Source organism: Mastomys coucha, unplaced genomic scaffold, assembly GCF_008632895.1.
Source record: "Mastomys coucha isolate ucsf_1 unplaced genomic scaffold, UCSF_Mcou_1 pScaffold16, whole genome shotgun sequence".
NCBI classification, from domain to species: Eukaryota; Metazoa; Chordata; class Mammalia; order Rodentia; family Muridae; genus Mastomys; species Mastomys coucha.
Window position 1 is genome coordinate 15588430 of NW_022196898.1, and position 24612 is coordinate 15613041.

Sequence of the window (24612 nt, forward strand, 5' to 3'; positions counted from 1 at the left end):
ATACACTATAACTATAAAATCATAGTATCTAATGCATGTTCAAGATATTTTATTTTTTATTTTTTTAGGCACAAAAGGCTTCTTAAAGAAAAAGAAGACGCTTTAATTACTTGCCAACAACTATATAAAACTGTACAGGAAGAGCTGACTACTAAAGAAAGACAAGAGGAAGATATAAAACGAAGAATCAGCCTCGCAGAAAATGAACTAGAGATGACCAAAACTCTCCTGCTTCAGACACAGGAAGAAATTTTAACACTGAAAAAGGAAAGGTGCAGACAAGAATAATTCCTTAAAAAATGTTATCTTTAAATAAGTATTCACTATATATTTAAAACATCAACACGGCTGTTATGATAACATTAAAGTCAGGACTTCAGACACATTTCACGTAAGTTATTGCACTTCCAAGTGATGATGCTGAGCCTCTGTCTGAGCAACTGCTGTCTAAGCCCCCTGTTGGACAGAGTAGAGATGGGATTGGCTTGAGTGGCTCTCAGAATCTTACTCAGCATTTGATCAACTGCTGTCTAAGCCTCCTGTTAGACAGAGTAGAGTGGGGTTGGCTTGAATGGCTCTCAGAATCTTACTCAACACATTTGATCATTTGTGAATATTTGTAACCTTACCTAAACATTGATGGATTCTGTTTTTGACATAAAAATGTTTGCTGGCTTTTTCCCACTCTTCCTTTTTATTGGCTCCTCTTTAACTCTCTTTCTGAGGTTCCATAAAGGTTGCATCAATGGCACTGAAGCATTCCAGCCCAGACTCTCGCAATGCTGTGCTCTGATCGTTTACCTTTGAATTAGTATTACCTGTAATAACATTTCAGCTCTTCTTTCTTTCTTGTTTAATTTGCCTAGAATGTCTTCACTCTTTCTTTTGTTTTAATTGTATATCTAACCTATAGCATAAACTTGGTTTTTCCCTGTTGATTTTTTAAAATAGGGGCAAAGAAAATATTCCTTTCATACATATTGATCTAATATTACATTCTAGAATAATACAAGCCTTATAAGGACAGAAGAGGGCCAGCAGGATGGTTGGTAAGGCCTGGCAATCTGAAGGTGGTAGCAATGGGATTCACTTTTACTTTTTATTATTCTCTGTACATAAGAAGCTAATGATTGATTGGCTATTTGTTATAATTTAAAAGAAATTTTATTTATTGCTTTTGGGGTGTATGTGTGTGTTGGCACACATACCACAGTATATGTGTGGAGATCAGAGGACAACTTCGTGGTACTGGTTCTCTCCTTCTACCCTTATGCAAGTTTGGTGAGCAAATTAAGATTACCAGGCCTTTACCAACCATCTTGCTGGCCCTCTTCTATCAATTTAGTCTCATTAAAAGTATTTGTTAGCCTTATCAGTACCATTTATAAATCCTATATATGTATATATAAAATTTTAGTTCTCCTTCATAATAATAGCTATTTTCTGAGAATAGCTCTGGGGTAGGGCTGCAGCAGTAGATAGCAGGCATCTTAGAACTAGGTAATTGGGTTTGTTGCTCAGAACTCTTTCCCCCCAATTTTTTCATGGACTATGGGAGTCATCTGTTTGTACTGAAGGCTGGCAGATCTTCATAGCTCCCTAAGAAACAAGGCTTGGCTCTGTGCTCTATGGACTGATTTTGTTTCTTCTTCTAAGTTACAACTGCAGAGCTAATGTCACCCACATTTCTTCCTCACTTTGAGAGAGAGATCAGCAACTTGATTCTTGCAACGATGTTGTCTTTGTACCTACCTGACTCTTCACCAACCTCTTTTCTTCTTCATTTTGTAATTATATAGCATATGTGGAGGTCATATGTTATATGCCACATATAACAGCAGATAGCATGTTAGAAGCTTGCAAACTAATAAGCAAGAAATTTAGAAAAGCCAGGTTTTTTAAAGGACTGCCTGCTGGAAGATTGAGTATATGTAAGTGTAAAGGAGATTTCTGCAGGGACACAAACTTCATGATCATTATAATTTATACATGCATTATAGTACATATTAGAACTATATTAGTGTTATGAGAAATATTAAAAAAGGAAAACGGCATGTTCCCATGCTTATGCCTCTACCTTGGCGGCCTGGCTGGCCATGCACTGGTGGGCAGTGGCCGACCTGTTTTTATCTCATGGAGACTCTGACTCAGAACTCCACAATCTCTCCACCCAGCTCTCTAGGTTCCCACTGGCGGGTCACTACCATGCCAGCTCCATGCTTCAAATCCCTCTGTGGCCTTTGTGGTGCACATCTGGCAAACCCACGCTTTGCCGCTGTACCTTTCTCTCTCTCTCTCTCTCTTTTTTTTATTTTAGATATTTTCTTTATTTACATGCGAATTTCTCCATTCCCAGTTTCCCCTCCAAAAAACAAAGAAACAAACAAAAACAACAAAACCAAACCCCTGTTGCCTCCCCCTTCCCCATGCCTGCCACCCCGCCCTCTCCCACAACAATATGAACTAAGTAGTACCCTCGGAGCTCCCAGGGTCTCAACCACCAACCAAGAACTGCACATGGAGGGGTCTGATTGTTCAGGCAGCATGTGTATGGTAGAGGATTGCAAAGTTGATCATCAATAGGAGGAGAGGACCTCGGCCCTTTTAAGGTTCTGAGCCCCAGTGTAGGGGAATACCTTTCTCTCTTGACCCGAGTTGAACCGTGCCGCGCCGTGTGAAGGAAAATGCCACACAGACTTAGTTCAGAAGCAGTGGTAACTCAATTGCTGGGCACAACAACTAAAATCCTACTTTGTTTTGTTTTGTTTTTGTTTTTTGTTTTTTTGTTTTTCGAGACTGGGTTTCTCTGTGTAGCCCTGGCTGTCCTGGAACTCACTCTGTAGACCAGGCTGGCCTCAAACTCAGAAATCCACTTGCCTCTGCCTCCCAAGTGCTGGGATTAAAGGCGTATGCCACCACTGCCTTGCTTAAAATCCTAATCTTGTAAGCCGTATTAAATCTAAATCCTCCAGCGGCGAATCCTGTCGGATCCACCATTGAAACCAGGAGTCACTACTAACTACATCTTGTCCTCACATCTATCCCCATCCAAAAGGGCCTAACTCTCTCCTGCTTCCTCTCTTTCCCTCTCCAGCCCAGGAGTCCTCCCTACTTGCCCAGTGATTGGCTCCTTTATTCATTAGGGGATTGGTTCACAAGAACAGTACCAGGCCCATCCACAACATATTAGAAATAAATACTGATGGCCCTAAGCACATCAGTCACTTCAGAAATGTCCTATATGTTTATGTAATGTAGGTTAACAACCAGTGGCCATAATCATATCCAATCTTCTGAAAATAATTATGAATTCTATAGAGAACACACTATGTGTGTTACAATCCTTAAAAAGATAAATTGTAATAAAAACCTCAGAAGTCTTTAGTTTAGAACATTGGTCATTTGAACAACTTGTGCTATCTCGGATTCTGTTTTTTGATGATGCTGGGGCAAGGCTTATCTGTGTACTCAGGTGAACCCTGTCTGCCATGGTGGGCACTGAGCTCCTCCCATCTTCTAAGTGTTTCTGAAATTCTTCTTTGAGGATCAGTATAAGTACACATGATCTACATTACCATTGGTGTGATGAACATTCTCCCCTTAGGAACAAATCAATACAACTTAGAAGCAATGGGAAGTAATAAGGCATATTTAGTATTAGATACTCTGAAAAGACTCATAGCCGCCCATGGTGGTACACAACTATAATACCAGCATGGAAGAGGCTGAGGCAGGAGGATTATTGCAAGTTTGAAGCGAGACCAAGCCAGCCAAGGCTATATAATATGACCCTGCCTCAAACACCAATAAAGAACACAGTGGTGAAGCAAGGGTTCTGTACTTTGTAGGCTTTTGAGTTGAACAAACAAAGATTTGCTTCCTAGCTTGGCCACTGTCAAGCTTGGGAAACCCAGTTATATTAACTCATTCCCTTATGTGCAAACTGTGCATGCTAGAGCATGCAGCAGTATGCCTTATAGGTTGCAGATGCTCTGAAGTATTATTTCTTCTAGTTCTTTTTTTTTTTTCATGATATGTAACAATTAATCCTTGGGGTGATTCCATTTTGATGTCATTATCAGAGCATAGCATTACCAAAGGATGGGCTCAAAACTATCTTCAATAATATAACACAATTTTCTCCCCACTCACCATCTTCTCTGGTTTCCTGTTCATCAACAGCTTTGAGAACACACTTGCCCAGCTTCTTATGCCATCATAACAGGCTTGCTGTTTTTAATGGAGGCAGGAGCTGTGGCAAAATCAAAATTATCTCTTTGATTGACAATGTGAAGACATCTCTAAAAGAATAACTTGTGAAATGGGACTCAAAGCTGTTGTTTTGGCATTCTGGTTTGACGTTTGTTTGCAGTTACATTTTTAACTATAATTAAGGGAATCTAAAATTTTGCATTTATATAAGAAATTAGAGTCTCATTTTCTCTTGGGGCTGAGAATTTAAAAGTTAGCTTTTAAAATAAATATCCTTAATTGCAAGTATATCCTAATTTGCCTATTGTGTCAACTCTGAGAATGTTAATTTAAAAAAAAATGTGGTGAAATTGCAGGGCAGCATGTTAGAGATAGCCAGAGCCTGTCTGAGAAGCTTGCAGAAGAAAGGCGATATGACACACTGCAGAAAGCCCTTCAGTAGCGCAAGCCTGCACTAACTTGGCCACTTGTGAACCATATCACCTCAGTGATTTGCTCTCTGGCCTTCATTTCCTCTAACGTTGGGAGACTTGTAGAAACATATTTCTAAGGAGTGCTAAGAACCATTGCACACCCAGAAGCATGAGCAGCTCCTGACACACAGCAGGCACTCGGTATGCTAGGCAGCTACGGATCTGCTAGCGTAGATGGATGAGGGTGTATTTCATCCCCATCAAACCACTGATCACAGGATTTGAAACTGGGAAGCTCCTTGCAAATTTTCTAGGGCTTCTGTCTGGCTGAAAATAGGAGCTAGGTGTACAATAGCTGTGCAGGATTCTCTTGGAAATCTCCATTATTTGATTCTTAGTAAACTCAAGTTTAGTACTTAAATCTGTGGCACTTCCTATAATTCTAAGACATCATTATCTCTGGAACCAGTTCTGAAGATGTTCAGTATCTACATGGATGTAGCTTTAGCTTTTCAAGACATGAATAGACCTTTATAATTAATGTTAGTATCTTCCTCAACTCCTCTAAGTTTCTAACAAACTGTAGTCAGAGTTGGTCCTTTTAGCTTGTTTTGCTTTCTCTTATCACTGTATTGTAATCTTAATGTGCAAGTCCCTCCATGGGTATACTGCCTGAGTGTGGTTTTCATTTGGGGAATCAGGATTAATCATCACTATATACATTATTCATTGCAAAATCTATTCTAATCCAGTGAGTTCTTAGAATACCATGCATATGCCTTCTCTCTTTCTTATCCTATTAAAGACTTCTTTCTTAGAGGCTCAGCAAGGACTCAAAGAGGTAGAAAGCTCTTTGTTCTGGTAAGTACAGGTTCAAACAAAATCTCCCTCATAGTTGTAAATTCATAGGATAAGAGTTTACTTAAAACTCTGTGTTCTTTGTGGGACTGTCCTAACAGACTTCACAGTTCCTTGTAGATTTAGTGTATAATGTCCACTTTTTTAACCATGTTTGAACCTAGTCCTATTTCAGCTTCTGCATCCTACCAGAAGTTTTTGTTCTAATGAACAGTGTCTTTTATATGAGGAGACTGAATATGGAATATATTCTACATTTCATGATTTCAAAAAATAAAACTGTTTTGGGGGATACTCGAATTCAGATATCTCAGATATTCAGTAGTCTATAAATTGATGATGTGACTGCTTTATGGTATGGAAAAGGGAAGGGATTTTTTTGGAGAGAGAGGGGGGAGGGAGAGGGGGAGGGGGAGAGGGAGGGAGAGAGGGAAGGAGAAGGAGAGTGGCAGAGGGAGAGGGAAAGGGGGTGAGGGGGAAAGGGGGAGGGGGAGGAAGGGGGAGAGAGGGAGAGGGAGAGAACGAACAGCCAGAGGCATTTGGAAGAATCCAGAAAACAGAGAAAGTAGTAGACTGAACATGGCCAGCAATGTACGTTTGACCATGAGAGAAGCCAGAGCAGAGGGAGGGGCATGGGGACATAGAGAAAGGGAGAGTAAGGCAAGACAAAGAAAGAGAAAATTGTGGGAGAGATGGAGGAGGCAAAGGGAGGGAGAGAGAGAGACACAGAGTGAGCATAGCTAAAATATCTGGGTTATAAGGAGAATGAGTTGCTGTGGGAAAGGAAACCTATGAACTGGGGGAGTTTAGGGTAGGGGAGGAGGTGAGACTAGCTAGGATGTTAGCTCTGAAATGTGTGACTGGTACTTGTGATGCTGAGGGTGCCTAGAGGCCAGCATATACTTCGGTATGCTGATAGGCAGGCACCACAGGTAGCCATTTGTCCCTTCTGCCTCTCCTCTGGAGTTTGGAGAAATGGAGTTCCCTTTGGACCTGACGAGTACCATCTGCTTTGTAGTAGAGATAACATCTAGTGTTGCTCACGGGCACCATCTAGAAATGTTCATCGGAATTTCTTAACCAACTAGACTAGTTCAAAGAGAAAACCTGGTTTTAAAAATAAAGTAGGAGCTAGAGAGATGGTTCAGCAGTCTATGCTCTTTCAGAAGACCAGAGTTCAGTTCCCAGTACCCATGTTGGGCAGTTTACAACTACCTATAACTCAAGTGCCTTCTTTTGGCTTCTGGAGGCACTGGTACTCAAGTATGTAAATCTACACACAGTCACACATGTACACATAAATAAAAATAAAATAAATATATTTGAAAAGTGAATGCAAAACAAGAAAAGAGAAGAAAGAAAATGTACCAGATTGCCAGAACTCTTCCATCTGGTCACTTTTTTTTTTTAAACAAATCCACATTTATTTATTTACTCTCCATTAATTTAAATCCGGGACTGGTACAGCATCAAACAGATACGTGTCCAATGGCCTTCACAGGAAGGTTGCTTCGGAATTTGGCGCGAACCATGCATGCCACTGTTTCCATGGGCCCCAGTTACTTTTCCCTAGATCACTCTCGTTTTGTTTGGTTTGTTTTTTGCTTTGTGCACATAAGCACATCTCTTGCCTAAGGAGAACTCAGTTTCATCTCAGGCATAAACACCGTGCTCTTTAAGAAGAGCCGTGTGCTCTCTTTGGTTCCAGAGACCTCACTTGTAGCCAGCAAAAGTGGCCTCGCACCACAGCCTGCCAGACAGACTTGCTTTAGAAGTCCTGTTCCCAGCAGGCCTCCACAGGTGCCAAGATGGGGGAAAGACCCATCTGACCACTTTTAATGAACACATGGACAACTATGATCCTGACCCTTTTGATATTCAGTGCCATTTTAATTGAAGTGCTTCTTTATTTCTATTGATAGCTGCTGATTTTCTTGATCAAATTTACTATAATATGATTTTAGGGTATTACTTAGTTGAATGATAATACTTAAAATTAGACCAGTATACTTGTGTGCTGTTGATTTAATAACAAATAACCATGTATTTAGTGGCTAAGGAAATATAAACATGTCATCTTACACTTATCAAATTAGAAGTTCACTATTAAAAACATGTTCATTGGAAAATTAAGAAGAGACTTAAAAGACAACTCATAGCTTGAGGTAATATATTTGCAAAAGATATATCTAATAAGGTATTTGTTTCCAGAATACAAAAAGAATATTTGAAACTCAGCTTTATGAACATAAACAACCAGTGAGCAAAAGAGTTGTTCAGACATTTTACCAAGCAAGGCCAGTCAGCCCACAAAGAAATGTGACATTCCATGTCTATACATTTACCCAAGAGAAATGAAACATACAAGCATGGATAGGTACAATGGCTTCATTTGTAATAGTCAAAGACTGTGACCAATCTAAGTATCCATCAGTAGATGACTAGAGAAAATCTTGTAGTTGCATTTGTACAATGGAACACTACTCCTGGGAAAAAATGGACTAATTAATGATGCATAGTACACCATAGATAAATTTTGAAAGAATTGTGCTGAATTAAGTATACTAGAACAAAAAAGAACACACTATGTTTCATTCATATAGAAAGCACAGATGTATTCTAAAAATGGAAAATCAACAGCAAGCATACCGTAGATTCACTGGAGGCAATACAAGAAACAGTAGATTACAGGGGGTTGGGGGTGGGGAAAAGGCTATGCTATTTACACCCACTTCTTACCAGACTTGGTCACTTGACATTGAAATGTGAACAGAAGTTTTCAAATATCTGTTTTGATCATTTTTCTTTTCTGTCACAAAAGCACCATCCTTGGGTAAAACTTGCTCCTAAGGTGGGATCCTGAAACAGTACCTGTGGAGGTGAATAGCAGATGGCACATTCTGTGAGCAAAAAATAAGCATTTGTATTGTACCACATGAGGTTTCAGGTGTAAGGCTTAAGAAATCATTTCAATAAAGCAGCAGTCAGATGGAAAGCTGAGTCGTACTCAAATTTTTCTGAGCTGCAGATAAAATTTAGGAATTGCCAGCACCTAAATCAAATGAGAAGATGAGTCTGCAGCCAAGAAATGTCCAGAGGAACACCACACCCATGTGTTTCCTGTTGTCTCCCCCTCCTTGCCACTCTGAACCCTCCCATTTTGCTTGACTTCCTCTGCTCCAGCTTAAAGATGGCTGTGCACGCAATCAGGGCCAGTGCCTCTGCCTCACACCCAAAAATGATTTTCATTTTTAATTCTCTAGACTTTAAACCACAGCTGTAGTGACTGATTTGCTCATCTTCAGGAACAGATGGCACTGCTCTGTCCAGAGAGAGTAGTGACACTCGCTGCTCAGGACCTGCTCAGGCAGCATCTTGGTCTTGACCTGGAATTCTCATCCCACCAAATCTTTCTCTTTTGTGCTCTGGCTTTATCAGTGATTTTTTTTTTCTCTTCACAAGTTCTTAAAAGACCTGTATATGGCTTAATGGGTATCATCACCCACCACTCAGTTCAGAAAAGAGAACCTTCCTTTGAGCTTCGCCACCCCCTGTGCTTCTCCACAGGCCCAGTCCTTCTTCTCTCCTGCTGTGGTGGTCTTCTCTGCAATCCAGGATAACGTGAGGAACACCCTAAAGTTGATAAAGAACATTTTCTAACCTACAAACCTGTTATGCCCCTGCTTTTCTGTAAATTTTCAAACAATTATGTTTCTAGCCCTAAAGATGCTAGACTTTACAGGTGATTTATCTTCATAGAATCAGATTCACGGGGCTAGGGCTACAGCTCAGGGGACAGCTCTGCCTTAGCGTATGTGGGGTCCTGGGTTTGATGCCCAGTGCACACCCTGAACGCATACTGTGTGCATTGTTCTGTGGCTTTTCCTTTGTGCTCACTGTTCACTTGCAGAGATTTGAGCGCAGTGTGTAAGGGGCCTTCTGATTCCTGGTCTCTGTTGTAACCTGGGGACACCACAGTTTATCAATCTGTTCCAGCTTTCTCTCGTAGGTTTTGACATGTGCAGAAATATCATTCTTCTTTAGTTCTAAGTATATCTAAACACCAATTATGATTTTTAGCTTGACCTAGAGCTAATTCAGAAACATTTAAAAAAATGTTTAAGGTCGTGGAGGTATCTTATTTATACTTTGTAACTGACATTTGATTTTACAGAATGTAAACTGTATATTATTAGAAATATAATTTAAGGTATATACATTTAAAAAAATTAGTTGTGACATTAATAACATAAAATAAATAGATAAAATAAAATTTAATGATATTTTATATAACCTTATATATCTAGAACACACATCATCAAATATGTGATCTTTTGCAGACAATGAACAAGAGTTATGAAAGAGGATATAAAGCCAATTGTTTTTCTAGTAATAACTCTATCATGTATTTTTAATTTTTTGGTAGTGGATAAGTACATAAAATATATTATATAGTGGCAGTATAAAAATTCACTGTGAGGCCTCACAACTTCTGTTCCCAGTGGCTCCAACAGTAAAGAAGTTCATTGAGTTGTATAATCTTAGGGTATGTCTGGTTAATTTTAGTGTGTGCCTTTTTTTATTTGATATGTTTTTATAATGTTTAAAATAAAAAATAAATATGCATACTTTAAAAGTTGTTATAGGTATTTTTAGATTATTGGTCTAAATGTTCATCTCTGACAGGCCTGTCACACAGCACATCTCAGCTGTATTTAAATGTCTAATACTCTATGATATTGGATAATACAAATTAGAGTAAAATGGTTGCCTAAAATTTTTTGATTCGATGAAATTTATTTTTGAGCCTAGTATATAGTTAATGTCATATGAACTAGAAAATAATTATGAGTTTTTCCACAACTTGCATACAAGGTTCTACATACTAACCTCAAGTCAGCCTTCTTACTTGCATTTGGTCTCCTCTCTTCCCCACACTACCTCTCTATGTGACCCTCCCTTGCTCTATTACAGCTCCTGGAGCATCACTCCTAAGGTAGTCTGCAGTTGTGCAGTGTGTATTTCCATGGCTATTTGCCGGGGTCCTGAAATGGAGTTTTTATAACGAAGGGAGCTGTGTTGACTCTGTCCACAGTGGTGTACAGTTGTTAGTTTTGCTTTAGAGCTACACTAATTTCTTTATTTTGAACCTATTTTAAGTTGAAAAAAAAAACAAGTTTAAGATATTCATGTAAAATAAGCTGATTATCATTTTAGCCCCCAAAGAATGGCTTTGTTCTAAAAGTCTGTTTGCCTGGTAACAGTGTTCATGTTCTTCCCTTTAATATGTAGCTGTAAAGTGTTCCCCACACATTTCATCTCCATCTTTACCACTCTTGTTTTAGGGCATTTTGCATGAAGAACACAGAAATACAGTTGCTTATTTAGTTTGCATTGCTTTCTCTCTCCTTCTACCATTATTGCTAGTATTATTTTAATCTTTCTATTCTCCCTCTTTTTCTGTTCATTACAGGATTTTTAGGGAGAGGATTGTTGGAGTTTTGTGTATTTTCTTGGTAAATTTTTTTTCACTAGCAATATATTTCATCTCTATTATTTTAGTTGTTGCTGTTAAAATTCTATGAGGCATATTTAATGAGGACCAAAATTAATATCTTAAATTCATTTCAAACAATGCAAAGAGCAAGGCACACTTGAGCTCTGATATCTCTTCACACAGCCTACATTCCCCAGTTTGCTAGAGATTTTTTGTTAGCCTCTCCAATTGCATATAATCAAAGGTACTTTATACAGATAATATTAACTTACATTTACCACATGACAGCCTACTACATAACATTCAGGGAAAAGTGCAAAATAAAAATGTAGGGCCTTTTGTTTAAACTCGAAGTTTTTTTTTAGGACAGTCTGCCCCTCAACCTGTTATGGTGGGTTTTGTTTTTATTTAATGTCACACTCCCTCAGACATGGCACTACCAGAGTATAAGGATAGACTCTTGACTGGTTTGGTACCCTAGTACAATTCCTGCTCCACCTGAAACAGAGCGTGGCAGCAATGGGTGAAAATGGAGAATGTAGGGAGCTGGCAAGGGCAGCGATGGGGTTGGAATTGAGGCTCCCAAGATGCTTAGCATGTGCTTAGTTGACCTGTTGACTTAGCTTTCTGTTGCTGTGAAGAGATGCCATGACCATGGCAACTCTTATAAAGAAAAACATTTAATTAGGGCTGGCTTACAGTTCAGGGGTTTAGTCTATCACTGTCATGGTGGAAAGCATGGCAGGAAGCATGGCAGTGTACAGGGAGACATAGCACTGGAGAAGTAGCTGAGACTTCTACATCTAAATCAACAGGCAGCAGAAGTGACAGCCACCGAGCCTGGGTGTGGGCTTCTGAGGCCTTAGAGCACATGTCTCAGTGATGTGCTTCCTCCACACCTCCTATAGTGCCACTCATGTGGATCTATGTAGGCCATTTTCATTCAAGCCACCACATTCCATTCCCATAGGCTTGGAGCCGTATCATAATGTGAAATGCATTTAGTCCAACTTCAAAGGGCCCCATAGTCTATCATAGTATTCAGCACTGTTTACAAGTCCAAAGTTTAAAGTCTCTTCTGAGACTCATGCAATCTCTTAACTGTAATCGCCTGTAAAATCAAAATGAAAAACAGACCACATACTCCCAACATACAGTGGCACAGGCTGTGCATTACAGTTTCCAAAAGGGAGCATACTGAGGAAATACTAGACCGAAGCAAGACCGAAAACCAGCTGAGCAAACTCCAAACTCTGCATCTCCATGCCTGATGTCAAAACGTTCTTCAGATCTCCAACTCCTTTCATCTTGATGACTGCAGCACACTTCTTTGGCTGGTTCCACTCCCTGTTAGCAGCTCTCCTCAGCAGGTAGCATGACTCTGGAATCTCTTACATCTTTGGGTCTCCAAGGCAATTAATTCAGGCTTCACCTTCACAACTGCACACAATGGCCTCTCTAGGCCTCCATGGGGGAGCACACTTGACACATTCCTGGGCAGCTTCTCTTAGTTGAGGCGGGAGCTTCTATAACCCCTTTCTTCTGTCCTTGATTCTAAAGCCAGAACCACATGGCCTAGGCTGCCAAGTTTTGCTGCTTGCTGAGGCTGGAACATAGCCCCTCGTTCAATTATATCTTCACTAGTTTTTGTTTTCAGTGGTTAACTTCACTGTCTAAGCTTGGCTATTATAGTACAGACTAGCCTTGAACTCAGATCTGCTTGCCTCTGTCTCCAGAGTATTGGGACCAAAGGCATATACCACCACACTATTCTTTAATTCCTTTTCATAAGTTGGAAGCCTAGCTGGATAGGCTCTTGCCCTGAGGTCACTACCCCCTTTATTCCATTTAATCCCAGGCTCATGTTTAATCTGTTTATCTCCTTGAACACAGGATTTAGCTTCATTCCACTTCCTGGTGCCCTTTTCCTCCATTTTGTATTTTTGTTGTTCAGCTTGCTCCTTTTCATTGTAGGTACTCATAAGAGGGAACACTAAAAACCACATCACAGAGTCAATACTAGGTTGTTTTGAGATTTCCTCTGCCAACAGAATTAATACAAAACTCCTCACTTTAGCCTCAGGCAGATTTTTCAAACAAGAGCATAAAGCAGTCAAATTGTTAGCCAAAATATCATAATAGTCTTCAAGGCACATAGAACACATAGGAATATTCTTCTCCTCTGAAACCTTGAGCCAGGCCCCCGCAATTCAAATCACCCTCAACACCACTGTCTTCCGTGTTCCTACAATGATGGCCCATTAACCCCCACTTAGTGTTCAACTACTTTTCTAAAAATCCAAAGTTCCAGAGTCCACATTCTTGCAAACAAAAGCATGGCTGGGCCTATCACAGCAGTACTCCATTCTTGGTGCCAACTTGTCTAGTTAGGGTTTCTGTGGCTGTGAAGAGTCACTGTTAGGGTTTCTGTGGCTGTGAAGAGTCACTGGGACCACAGCAATTCTTATAAAGGAAAACACCTAATTTGGGCTGGTTTACAGTTTCAAAGTCCATTTCCATGGAGGAAAACATGAAGGAGTGCAAGCAGGCATGGTTCTGGAAGAGGAGCTGAGAGTTTTATATCTTCATCCATAGGTGGAAGAAGGAAACTGTGTGCTACACTGGATGTAGCTTTAGCATAAGAGACCTCAAAGCCCACCCCCACAATGACACACTTCCTCCAGCAAGGATACACCCACTCTGACAAAGGTATGCCTCCTAGTAAGTGCAAAAAAGCATAAAAATGGGGCTTTGAGGATTAGAAAGGACACTGAGGAAATAGTCTATGGAGGACTTGCTGTTGAAGTCTGCAAAAACTTAAATTAAAATATAATTACATCATCCCCCTTTCCTCCTTCCTATCCACTATATTTGTCTCCCTCCCAAATACATGGCGGCCTCCTCGTGTGTGTGTGTGTGTGTGTGTGTGTGTGTGTGTGTGTGTGTGTGTGTGTGTGTAAAACAAATAAATAAATACATCTTGCTGAGTCTGTTCAGCTTTGCCTATATGTATGTTTCTAGCACGTGGAGGTGGATAATGATTTTGGGGACTTATCCCTAGGGAAATTAATTCTCCCTCACTCATCAGTTGTTAAATGCTTGTAGCTCTTCATATAGGAGTGGGTCCTTATGAAATTCCTGCCCTTTCAATACCCCATCTCCTCTGGATTGTCAACTAATGTTGGAAATGTTCAAGTTCTATTTAGGTAAACATGTTGTTTTGATTTATGGGTGTAGCTTCCCTAAGGTACAATCTCACAATAGACTTGCTGGTCCTCTGCCTCTTACAATTTTTCTGCCTTCTGAGAGGTTCCTTGCCCCTTTGGTACAGGAGTTGTGCTGTAGATGAATCAGTTGTTGTCTGTATTTTTGGCTAGTTATGGTTTTCTGTAATGGTCTCCTGCTTCAAAGAGAAGCTTCTTTGAGGGGTATGAGTTATATTATCTGTGGGCATAAGGACAAATATTTAGAGTGAAGCTAGGAATTTTATTTGTTTAAGAGAGTGGAGGTAGAAAGGGAGGAATAGGGGATAAATAATGCTTAGGATGCTTGAAAAACATATAGAGAATCATTGTTTTATATTTACCTAAAGTCACATACAGTACATATATGTGAATACATATATGTGTAGTTAAGTAAAGTTATACCTCTTTACTGTCACACTGTCTCTTCACAGCCCAGAACCCCTAACTAAGACAAGTTGGCACCAAGAGCCATAGCTTGTCTAATCTAATAACCTCCCCCAGCCCAGTACCTGACGTGAAAAACTGCCTTTCAAGATGTTGGCCAGGGGAGTCTAAGACAGTCTCCAAAACAATATAGGCTATTATTGTTGAGCTCGTTTAATTCCTCAGAAGTTTACTGAAGACACTATGCACTGTGGACACAGACCTGGGGGGCAGGGGAAGTGAGCCAGGACTGACTTAAATGCCCCCTGAAGACTAGCTTTCACACGTACCATGAAGTGAAAGCTACAAGGGGAGGAAACCCGTCATAGTCCCACTCAGCTGTGGCCGTTATGAACCATAATAGACGCTATCACATAGGATATTCTTAAAGGTGCAGTAGTGATGCTTGTGTGTTGGCAATAACTGACGGCTTTACAACTGAACTTAAGGCTAGCTTAAAAGAGGGAATCATACCTAGGGAAATTCTAACCACACCCAACCACACATGCATAGCAAGATCATGATATTAGAGCAGATCTCATCTACCCTTTTAACTTTGATTTTAACTATATGGCTAGGTTGAACACAGCACATTTATCATGCCCTTGTGATGAAGATATTGAGTATACTTTCTTCAAGCTTTTGGAAGTGTGGCACACAGTTAACATTAGAACACCAGACCCTCTCACTCCTGACTATAATCAGCCATCACTGAGCAAATGTTCTATCCTTAAACTTTATAAGACCAACTCTTTGTAAACCACATATGCATGAGATCATGCAGCACTTGCTTGTCTTTCTGTGTCTCGATTATTTCACTTATCACAGTGCTCTTCAGTTCTAACCACATCATCACAAAAGGCAGGAGTTCCTTCTTTGTAATCGCCATAGTGTGCAGTCATGTTTCACCAAACTTTTCTGTATTCCCGTAGTGGATACTAGCTTCTTCCCATCTCTTGGCCATTGCTGCCATACACATGGGAGTTCAGATGTCTCCTTGACATACTGATCCCCACCCCCTTCGATACATACCCAGCAGTGAGATTGCTGAACCAGATGGTAGTTCTAGTTTTAGTTTTTTAAGGACCTCCCATCATGGTCTCCAAAATGGCTACACTAGTTTACATTCCCAACAACAGTGCAAAATGGCTCCCTTTTCTCCTTTTCTGCAGTATTTCTCATTTTAGAGCAGCCATTCTTACTGGATAAAGTGATATAGCTCATATAAACTTTGATTTGAATTTCCTTTTGCACATACCTGTTGAGTCAATTGCTTGTTCTCTCTTCAGAGATGTTTGCTGCATATCATATCAGGTTTTTGCTGTTATTTTAATGTCTTATATTTGGATGTGGACTCCTTATCAAGCTGTGTGGCTTACCAGTGTGGCCTCCCATGATGCAGCTTACTTCCTCAGCCCTTGGCTGCCTCCTTTACTCTGCACAAGGTGTTTGCTTCATCATAATCCCATTTGTCAATTCATGCTTTTGTTTACTGTGATGTTTAGGTCTTTTCTAAAAAGACCTTGCCCATTCAGATGCCCTAGTATCCTCCATAGTTTCTTCCAGGAGCCTCATTTTTTTTTTTCAGGTCTTACCTGTGAGCCTAATTCTCTTTTAGTTTGGTTTGGCAACTGATCAGTTAAGGGATCTAATTTCATTCTCTGTCTACTCAATTTTCTGATCATTATTTATTGAAGTGACTGTCCTTCCTCCCCTGCACACTGAGTGTTTATGAGAAGTACGTCACACTGAGTGTTTATGAGAAGTACGTGGTCATAGTGTGGACTCACATGCCCATTCCCTGTTCTGTTCCAATGGCGGTTGTGTCTGTCTCTGCCAGTTTCCTGCTGTTCGATTATTACTTCACAGCTTATTCTGAAATTATTTAGCATAATTCCCTCTGTTTTTCTTCCCTTTGGTAAACACTGTTTTGTCTATTAATGCTCTTATAGGTGCGTGCATGCGTATGTGTGTGTGTGTGTTTGTGTGTGTGTGTGTGTGTGTGTGTGTACATATGCACACATGCATGTGGTCCAGAGAACCTTTAGGATTGTTTTCACTGGTTCTCTGAAGAATGTCTTTGGTAGGGATTATAATGACTCTATAAACAACTTTTGGCACTGTATACATTTTAACAGTATTGATTCATCTAATCTATAAACACAGAACATATTTCAATTTATGGTGTGTTCTTTTCAATTTTTAAATTTAGTTTTATATAGTTTCAGTGTGGAGATCTTTCACCCTTTTGGTTAGATATTTTATTTTTTTATAGTTACTGAAAAAGTGGGATTACTTTCTTGGTTTCCATTTTAGTTAATTTACTATTGGTGTTTAACAACAGTCATTTTTACATTTTGTATCCTGCAAATGTTTCCAGTAATGTATCCTGTAATGTTTCCTAAATTTGTGTATTAATCTCTATAAGTGTTTGATGGAGTCCCAGTTTTTTTTCTATGTAAGAGCATGTCATCTGCAAATAGTGACAATTTCACATCCTTATTTCCAGTTCAGATGCCTTCCTTTCTTTCCTTTGCTTGATTGCTCTGCCTGGAGCGTTCAGCACGATGCTGAATACAACTGGTGGTCTTGCTCTGGATATTATGAGAGAATGCTCTCAGCTTTTTCTTATACAGCACAAGATTAGATGTTAGCTTAGTGTATTCTGTTGAAGTATATGTATGTTCCTTCTACTCCTAAGTTGTTCAGTGTTGAATGTTGAATTTTGTCTAAGGCATTTCCATGAATTGAGGTGATCAAAAAGCTTATGTCCTTCATTTTGATGGTGTGCTTTACTTTACTTATTGATTTATATATATGTTTACCTATTATGGATAATGATAATCTTTTTAAATTTTGCTAATGTTTTGTTGAGGATTTTTGTATCTATGTTCATCAGGGTTGTCAACCTCTTACAACTGAGATGTTCTTGTGTGCTTGTGGTAACAGTGGGATAAGGCTGGCATCAGTGACTGGAGAGATGCCCTCATACTGTATTTGTGGAGTAGTATAAGAAGAACCTGACGTAAGTTCTTCTTTAAATGTTTGGTAGAATTGAGCAGTGCAGTTATCTTGTCCTAGGCTTTTCTTTAATGGGAGACTTGTTTTTTTAAATCACAGATTCAGTTTCATCACCTGTTATTGTTCTCTTTTGTTTTCTTCTACATCCTGGTTCAGCCTCTGGAAAGCGTGTGAGTTCAGAAAATTATCAGTTTCTATGTTATCCATTGTGATGTCTCTTTTCATCTCTCATTTTTTTTTTAAGTTAGGGACTCATTATGTAGCCCTGGCTCTCCTGGAGCTTGCTATGTAACAAGGCTGCCTCAACCTCACAGAGATCCATCTGCCTCTGCTAGGATTAAAAGAGCATGCTGCCACATATGGCCATAGCTGATTTTTTAAAAGTCTTTCTTATGTGTACACTTAAGTCACAGGCCCTCTTGGGGAAGCAGATACAGACATTGAATGTCATGGAGCTGTAGTTACCGACAGTTGTGAGGCCCATGTGTTGGTTTTAAGAGCCAGCTTAGGACTTCTGTATAAGCAGAACACATTTAACAGCCCCCAGCTGTTCATACTTGGATTTTTCATGTTTGTGCTGATTTGGTTTTTGTCAACTTGACACACAATCAGGTCACCGGAGAAGAGGGAACCTCAGTGGAAAAGAAATGCCTCTATCATATTGGCCTGTAATCAAGTCTGTGAAACATTTTCTTTTTTTTAATTGAGACATAATCTTTTTATTAATTGAGAATTTCATACAATGCACCCAATCACACTCACTTCCCATTCCTCCCTTGTCCACTTTCCCACCCTTATTCTCACCCCCGCCCTAAATACACCAAGTCCAGTTTGTATTGCACGGACCTCAACAGGGTCTCCAGTGGGAACGTGGTCCTCTGACATCAACATGAAACATGTTATATTGTGAAGGAATGCCATCCGAGGAGGCGGGAAGTGCAACTTTGGAGGATCATGAGGGCTGAGTCTCAACTCATCTGTTGGGTTTGTGGTTTTCAGGGAATTGATGCTGGTTTCTCATCAGAAAAGCATCGAGCAGCTGCAGGAAACCCTGAGACAGAAGCTGCTGAGCGATGACAGCTGGAGGGAGAAGGTAAGAAGGTGGCTCCTTTGCTTTGTCTAGCTCGCTTTTGAAACACTGTATCCATCTGCCCAAAGACTATTCCAGATAAGTGTCTTGGCTTTGGAGAATTCTTTTGATTCCATCTGGAAATGTCCAACTCCAAATATGCTTAAGATATATGTATTTTCCAGAATATTAGACAATATGGTAAGAAGTAAAAGGGAAAATGAAAAAATAAATTTTGTAATCCTGTAATCTTAGGATATTTCTTGGTTCTTATGCAGAAAACATTTTAATCTTTAAATATTTACTTTTTTCCAGCAACTATCAGTATCTGAATTTGATCATATTTGTTAAACCATAGAAATACTAATAGCTCTTATTTCTTTGCTTCTAAGATAAGAGAATAGAAGTGATTTTAAATTATTAGGTATGAAATTTTGACCATTTTACTGTGTAAAGTTAAATGAGCAAATATTTCCCTTTCTGCTGCTAAGAACTGTCTCTCTTAGAGCATGAAAACAGTCCACTGTCGTCTTTGGACTTTGCTATATTTTTCAAGATTTCAACAAAGAACGACTTAAATATATCTAAATGTTGCCAAGTCAGGCTCTATAGAGCAGTTAGTGCCTTCTCTTTCAGCAGCACAGCGCCTCCTTGACACAAGCTTCAGTCCTCCTCACTGGCCCATGGGAACCGCCCTGCACACAGAGCCTGTGCCTTCCCACCTTCACTCCAGCTGTGTCTGTACGTAGCACAGGCCCTCTTCCTCAGCTATATCATGTGTTGCAACAAACTGGGAGTAGTGCTGAGTCTGGAACCCAAGGCCATGAACATGCTAGGCCAAGCCCTGCCTGAGAACTACACACATACTGATTTCCTATGATTTACACTCCATAACTGGAGCTTCCTACTCCATTCTATTGAAGAAGAGTCATTCTAGTTCTGCTCAGAGATTAAGAAATGCTAGCATCTGACATTAAAAATTCAATGCTCTCACTTTGTACAAAGTTAGTCTGATGGTGAAAAGAATGCTGTGCAATTCAGGTGAAAAGAATGCTGTGAAATTCAGGTGGTGTAGCTGTGCTCCTCATAATGTGATCAGCTACTATCAGATTCTTCTTGGGGATTGGATCTTTGCTTGTAACCTCAGCCACTTTCCAGCTGTTGCCTCTTCTTGTAGTTCCACCCTGTGCCACCTGCATATTGAAACCCCTTACACACTGTTAATGGCTCTGCTGGATTCTAAATTTGCCAGTTCCATTTCTTGTTGTCAGACATCCTCAACCAGTACTTGCCTGTTATGAATCAGTACCTTCTCTGCCTTTAGGTAGACAAATTATGACTATAAAATGACCCTCTGGTTATGGCATTAACACATCTGTTACCCCAATGCTAAAGCTGACACACAAAGAACATAACTTTGAGGCCAGCCTGGACTGAAGAGAGCCTGTGTGAGGAAGAAAAATCACTGTTCAGTATATTATACATAGGTGGGAGTAAAATTTGAGACTATGGGCTGGAGTTGCTGTAAATGCCTCAGTCTTACTTCACACAGTAGACCTATTTCTTCTTGTGTAAAGCTCCCACTTAGAGTTTTTGATGATTCTTGATCTAGTTAATTAGATGGACTGCTCTTGTTCACTTCCCTGATCCTTATCATTCAAATGTTTTGATACTCAAAAAGGTGATCTTCCAGCATGTGCAAGGCCTTGAGTTTCATTCCAGCACCACCCAGACTGTCAACCAAACCGTCTAAAACAAGAGGCATTTTAATGACCAGATGTTAGAGTAGTCTGTCATGACCACGAGTCTTGAGATGAAAGCAGCTCTTTGGAAAGTGGTTTGTGGATATTTATTATGAGATTGCCTAGACTCAGATTGTTGGGTTGTGATAGAGTTAACCAGGCTAAAGAGACGGGCGTCATTTTCTCCAACCCCGAGGGTCTGATGGAGTGAACGTTCCTTGAGAAGCCCTCCCTGCTCACACCCCACTGGGGGTTTTTGGGTGCATTCTATTGAAGAAGAGTCATTCTAGTTCTGCTCAGAGATTAAGAAATGCTAGCATCTGATATTAAAAATTCAATGCTCTCACTTTGTACAAAGTTAGTCTGATGGTGAAAAGAATGCTGTGCAATATTGAGATGGTTCCTACTCAGTGCTTGCCCCTCTACTGTGTGTTGCTGGCCTCATAGATGTCCTCTGGCGTGTATAATCCCCCATTGTATAAAGCTGAGAAAACGTCACTTCATAATAAATGTTACTGTTTAACCAGCAGTAAATCATGAACATACCAGTAAAACCAGAGAATAATAAGACCGTCTTGACTGTGTTAGCTATTAAGACTGTGAATAAAAAGTTCCTTAAAAGTCCTCTCCTGAGAAAGGAGAATCACTCATATGACATTGTCATCTCTCGTGGGTCACTGTGCCTTTGCGTAGGAATGAAATGTTCTCTTTACAAATATATAACACACAAATTAGAATAAACTTAATAACTTAAATGCTTTTAAAAAGTAGATAGCAATTTGTGCCTGTGCTTAATTATTTTAGAGTATTTAAAAAACACATAATAGGATCAATAGTTGCTATGCAACAAAGAGGGCACATTTTAAAATAACTGTTTACTAATTGTCATGAATTTTTGTTTATTTTAAGTATTGCTTGGATACAAAGAAAGCAAATTAATGGGCACGATGAACCTTCAAAATTGGTTCCAAATGCACAATATTGTTACTATTCATTTAAATTTTTGTGATGAAAAAATCCCTCTTGCAGCTTGAATAATTATATAACTAATTCATATCACTTGTTGACACTCACTTCTCAGTATAGCAGACAAATTACAACCAAATATTTTCTTAGATTATCATTAACATATTACAGTCTAGAAACATTTTGGGAGTGTATTAATGACCTCAGTTTTAGTATGTATGTACACTTTTTGAAAACAAACAAAATCTTATTTCCTGGCTAGAATAACCAGATTGACAGTGGAGTAAACTTCACTTCAAGAAATAATCAATTTCAAATTTGTCAGGTTGATGGCTCATATCTTTAATGCCAATTCTGTGGAGACAGAAACAGGAGGATCTCTGTGAGTTTCAGGCCAGCCAGGGCTACACAGTGAGACCCTGCTCAACACACAGTGAAATAATAAATTCCAAATTAGAAGGAACACAAAATAACTTTTCCAATAGACAGTTCAAGTGTCCTAATGATTCCTAATGTGTTGTAATATGCTATCAGTGAAAGGGAAAGTAGCACACAAAATAAAATTTGACAAGGATGAAGTTATTTATATATAATGTTACTTTTAATTGTACCTAATAAACATATGACTAAAATATTGAGGGCATGCATAGTTTAATTTTTAAAATTATTTTATGTAATTTTAATGATTGAGTTAATAAAATGTAAACATTTTAGATCTAGAATCATCTGCAAGGGATGTCGGATACAAACCATTAATCCAAATAAGGAGATGGTCCCCATTCTTAGAGTGCTTACACCAGGCTTTGTGCTCACTGCTTTTCATAAGTGTGATTTTTATATGTTAAATTTTTATGACACCATTGTTCCAGTTTTACAGATGAAAAATAAACAAGCCTGGAAGAAGTCAGATAATTTATCAAGGCTATAGAGCAAGGAAATGAGCTGATATTAACTGCATCCTCCAGTATCTAAGTGCAACGTCCGGGCGGGCATCTGCATTTCACCAGTGTGCAGTCAGGACAATCAGATTTACTCTTCCATATGAACAAATAGAACCTTAGAGGGGAGAAAAACAGAAAACAGTGGCTTTAAGACATCTAACAGTGACAGGATGCTGCTGACAGTCCTAAACTGTGGTAGGTTAGTCCCTTGACAGTCTGCAGGCTGACGCAGGAGACTGGGAACAGGCTAAGCCTGGCATCGGCTTTGAACTGAGAAGTCCGTGGACATTAAAGTAGCAACCCCTCTCAAAGTAGTGTTTGCAGAAGAACATTCTAAAGAGGAGGAGTGTGGGTGGGTGGTCCAGGACATGCGTGTGGCCAGCTCTAGCCAGGGAATGCCAGTCTGAGAGAAATACAAAACCAAACACTCACATACAACCAGAGAGCCTCTTTTCACCAGACAGACCAGAAAACCTGCAATATACAGGACATACAGAAGGCTCTTCCATAGCTAGCATTCCAATGTTGGACATTGTTAGGCCTAAATTCAATGACAGTCCATTCCTAACAAAATGTCACAAGGAAGATGTAAAGTAAGTTGATTCTGAGACACTCCACCATCCTCCAAATAGATACTACACATATTCGTAGGAACACCACCATCTAGATTCTGGAAGACAAACAGAAATGACCACAAGCAGCTACCAAGGTAAAACTCACAGTGCCTGGTGTCTAATCCATAATTTCCGTACACAGAAAGAACTAGAGGGATAGAACTCATAATGAAAAGAAAAATCAATGACTAAAAACCCAACCGAGATGGGCTGCAGAGTTGGCCCAGTCTCCCAGAGGACCCAGGTTCAGTTCCCAGCACCAGTATCTAGCTCCAGGGGGTCTGATGTCTGTGACCTCTGCAGGCTCCCATGCTTATGCATACAACCCCACATGCAAACACCTGCACATAAGTAAAGATAAAATATTTTTTCTTACATAGTATGTATTAATTATACTCCCTTCCCTCTGTTCCTCTCAGTTTCTCCCCACTTCCCATCCAGATGTAATCCCTTTCTCGCTCTCATTAGTAAATCAAAGTTCTAAGAAAGTATAATACAATATAATATATAAAACAAAAAACTAACTCTTTGGAATTGGACAAAACAAACAGAAGGAAAAGAGAGGCCCCAAAGAGAGACCCCAAAATCAGAGATCTACTAGTTTGGCTTTTCAGGAATCCAGTAAAATCACTAAGCGGGAAGCCATAATATATACATAAAAGACCTGGTGCAGAGCTTGCCTAAGCACACTTTCTCAGTCTCTGGGCGTTCATGTGAGCTTTGCTCATGTTGATTTAGTTTTTGTTTTGTTTTGTTTAGTTTTTTGTTTTTGTTTTTTGAGGAAGTATTTCTCTGTGAAGCCCAGGCTGTCCTGGAACTCACTCTGTAGACCAGGCTGGGCTCAACTCAGAAATCCATCTGCCTCTGCCTCCCAAGTGCTGGGATTAAAGGCATACGCCACCACCACCCGGCTGTTCATGTTGATTTAGAAGGACTTAGTTTCCAGGTGTCCTCCATGCTCTCTGGCTCTTACACTATTTCCACCTCATCTTCCTCAGGGTCCCCTGAGCCCTGAAGGGAGGGATTTACTAGGGATATCCCATTTAGGGCCTAGTGTTCCAAGATCACTCATCTCTCTGTAATGTCCAGCTGTGAGTCTCTGTAAAATTTGTCCCCATCTGCTGCAGAAAGAAGCTCTTCTGATGACAGCTAGGCAAGACATTGATCTGTGAGTCCAACATTAGGAGTCATTTTTATCACTACAATTTGTTTTAGTTTAGCCTAGGTCCCTGGGATGTCTTATGTCAGGCTCTTGGTCACCCTGGCAATATTGGATATGAGTTCCATCTCGTGGAGTGGGTTTTAAGTCAAATATCAGATGGTTTCCACAGACTCATATTTGAATGAATGGTCAGCAGGGGGTGGTATTATTTTAAAGAATTAAGAAGTATGGCCTTATTAGAGTAGGTGTAGCCTCATTAGAGAGGCTGTTGCATGTTTCTCAACCATTTGAGATTCTTCTCTTGAGAATTCTGTTTAGATCTGTACCCCACTTTTTAATTGGATTATTTGTTTTCTTTTTTTATTTTTTTAAAGTAAAAAATATTTTTTTTTATTATTAGATATTTTCTTTATTTACATGTAAATTTCTCCATTCCCAGTTTCCCCTCC

The 24612-nt window shown here is 39.7% G+C and overlaps 1 protein-coding gene across 15 annotated transcripts in view; it reads left to right on the forward strand.

Moving 5' to 3' along the window:
- Lekr1 (leucine, glutamate and lysine rich 1) overlaps positions 1 to 24612 on the forward strand; it is a 180902-nt gene that overhangs the window by 128061 nt on the left and 28229 nt on the right. For all 15 annotated transcript variants that reach the window (XM_031374028.1, XM_031374020.1, XM_031374027.1 and 12 more), the window contains 2 exons: positions 69 to 272; positions 18669 to 18762. In XM_031374028.1, coding sequence (XP_031229888.1) covers positions 69 to 272; positions 18669 to 18762 — 298 coding nt within the window. The remainder of the gene's footprint in view (positions 1 to 68; positions 273 to 18668; positions 18763 to 24612) is intronic.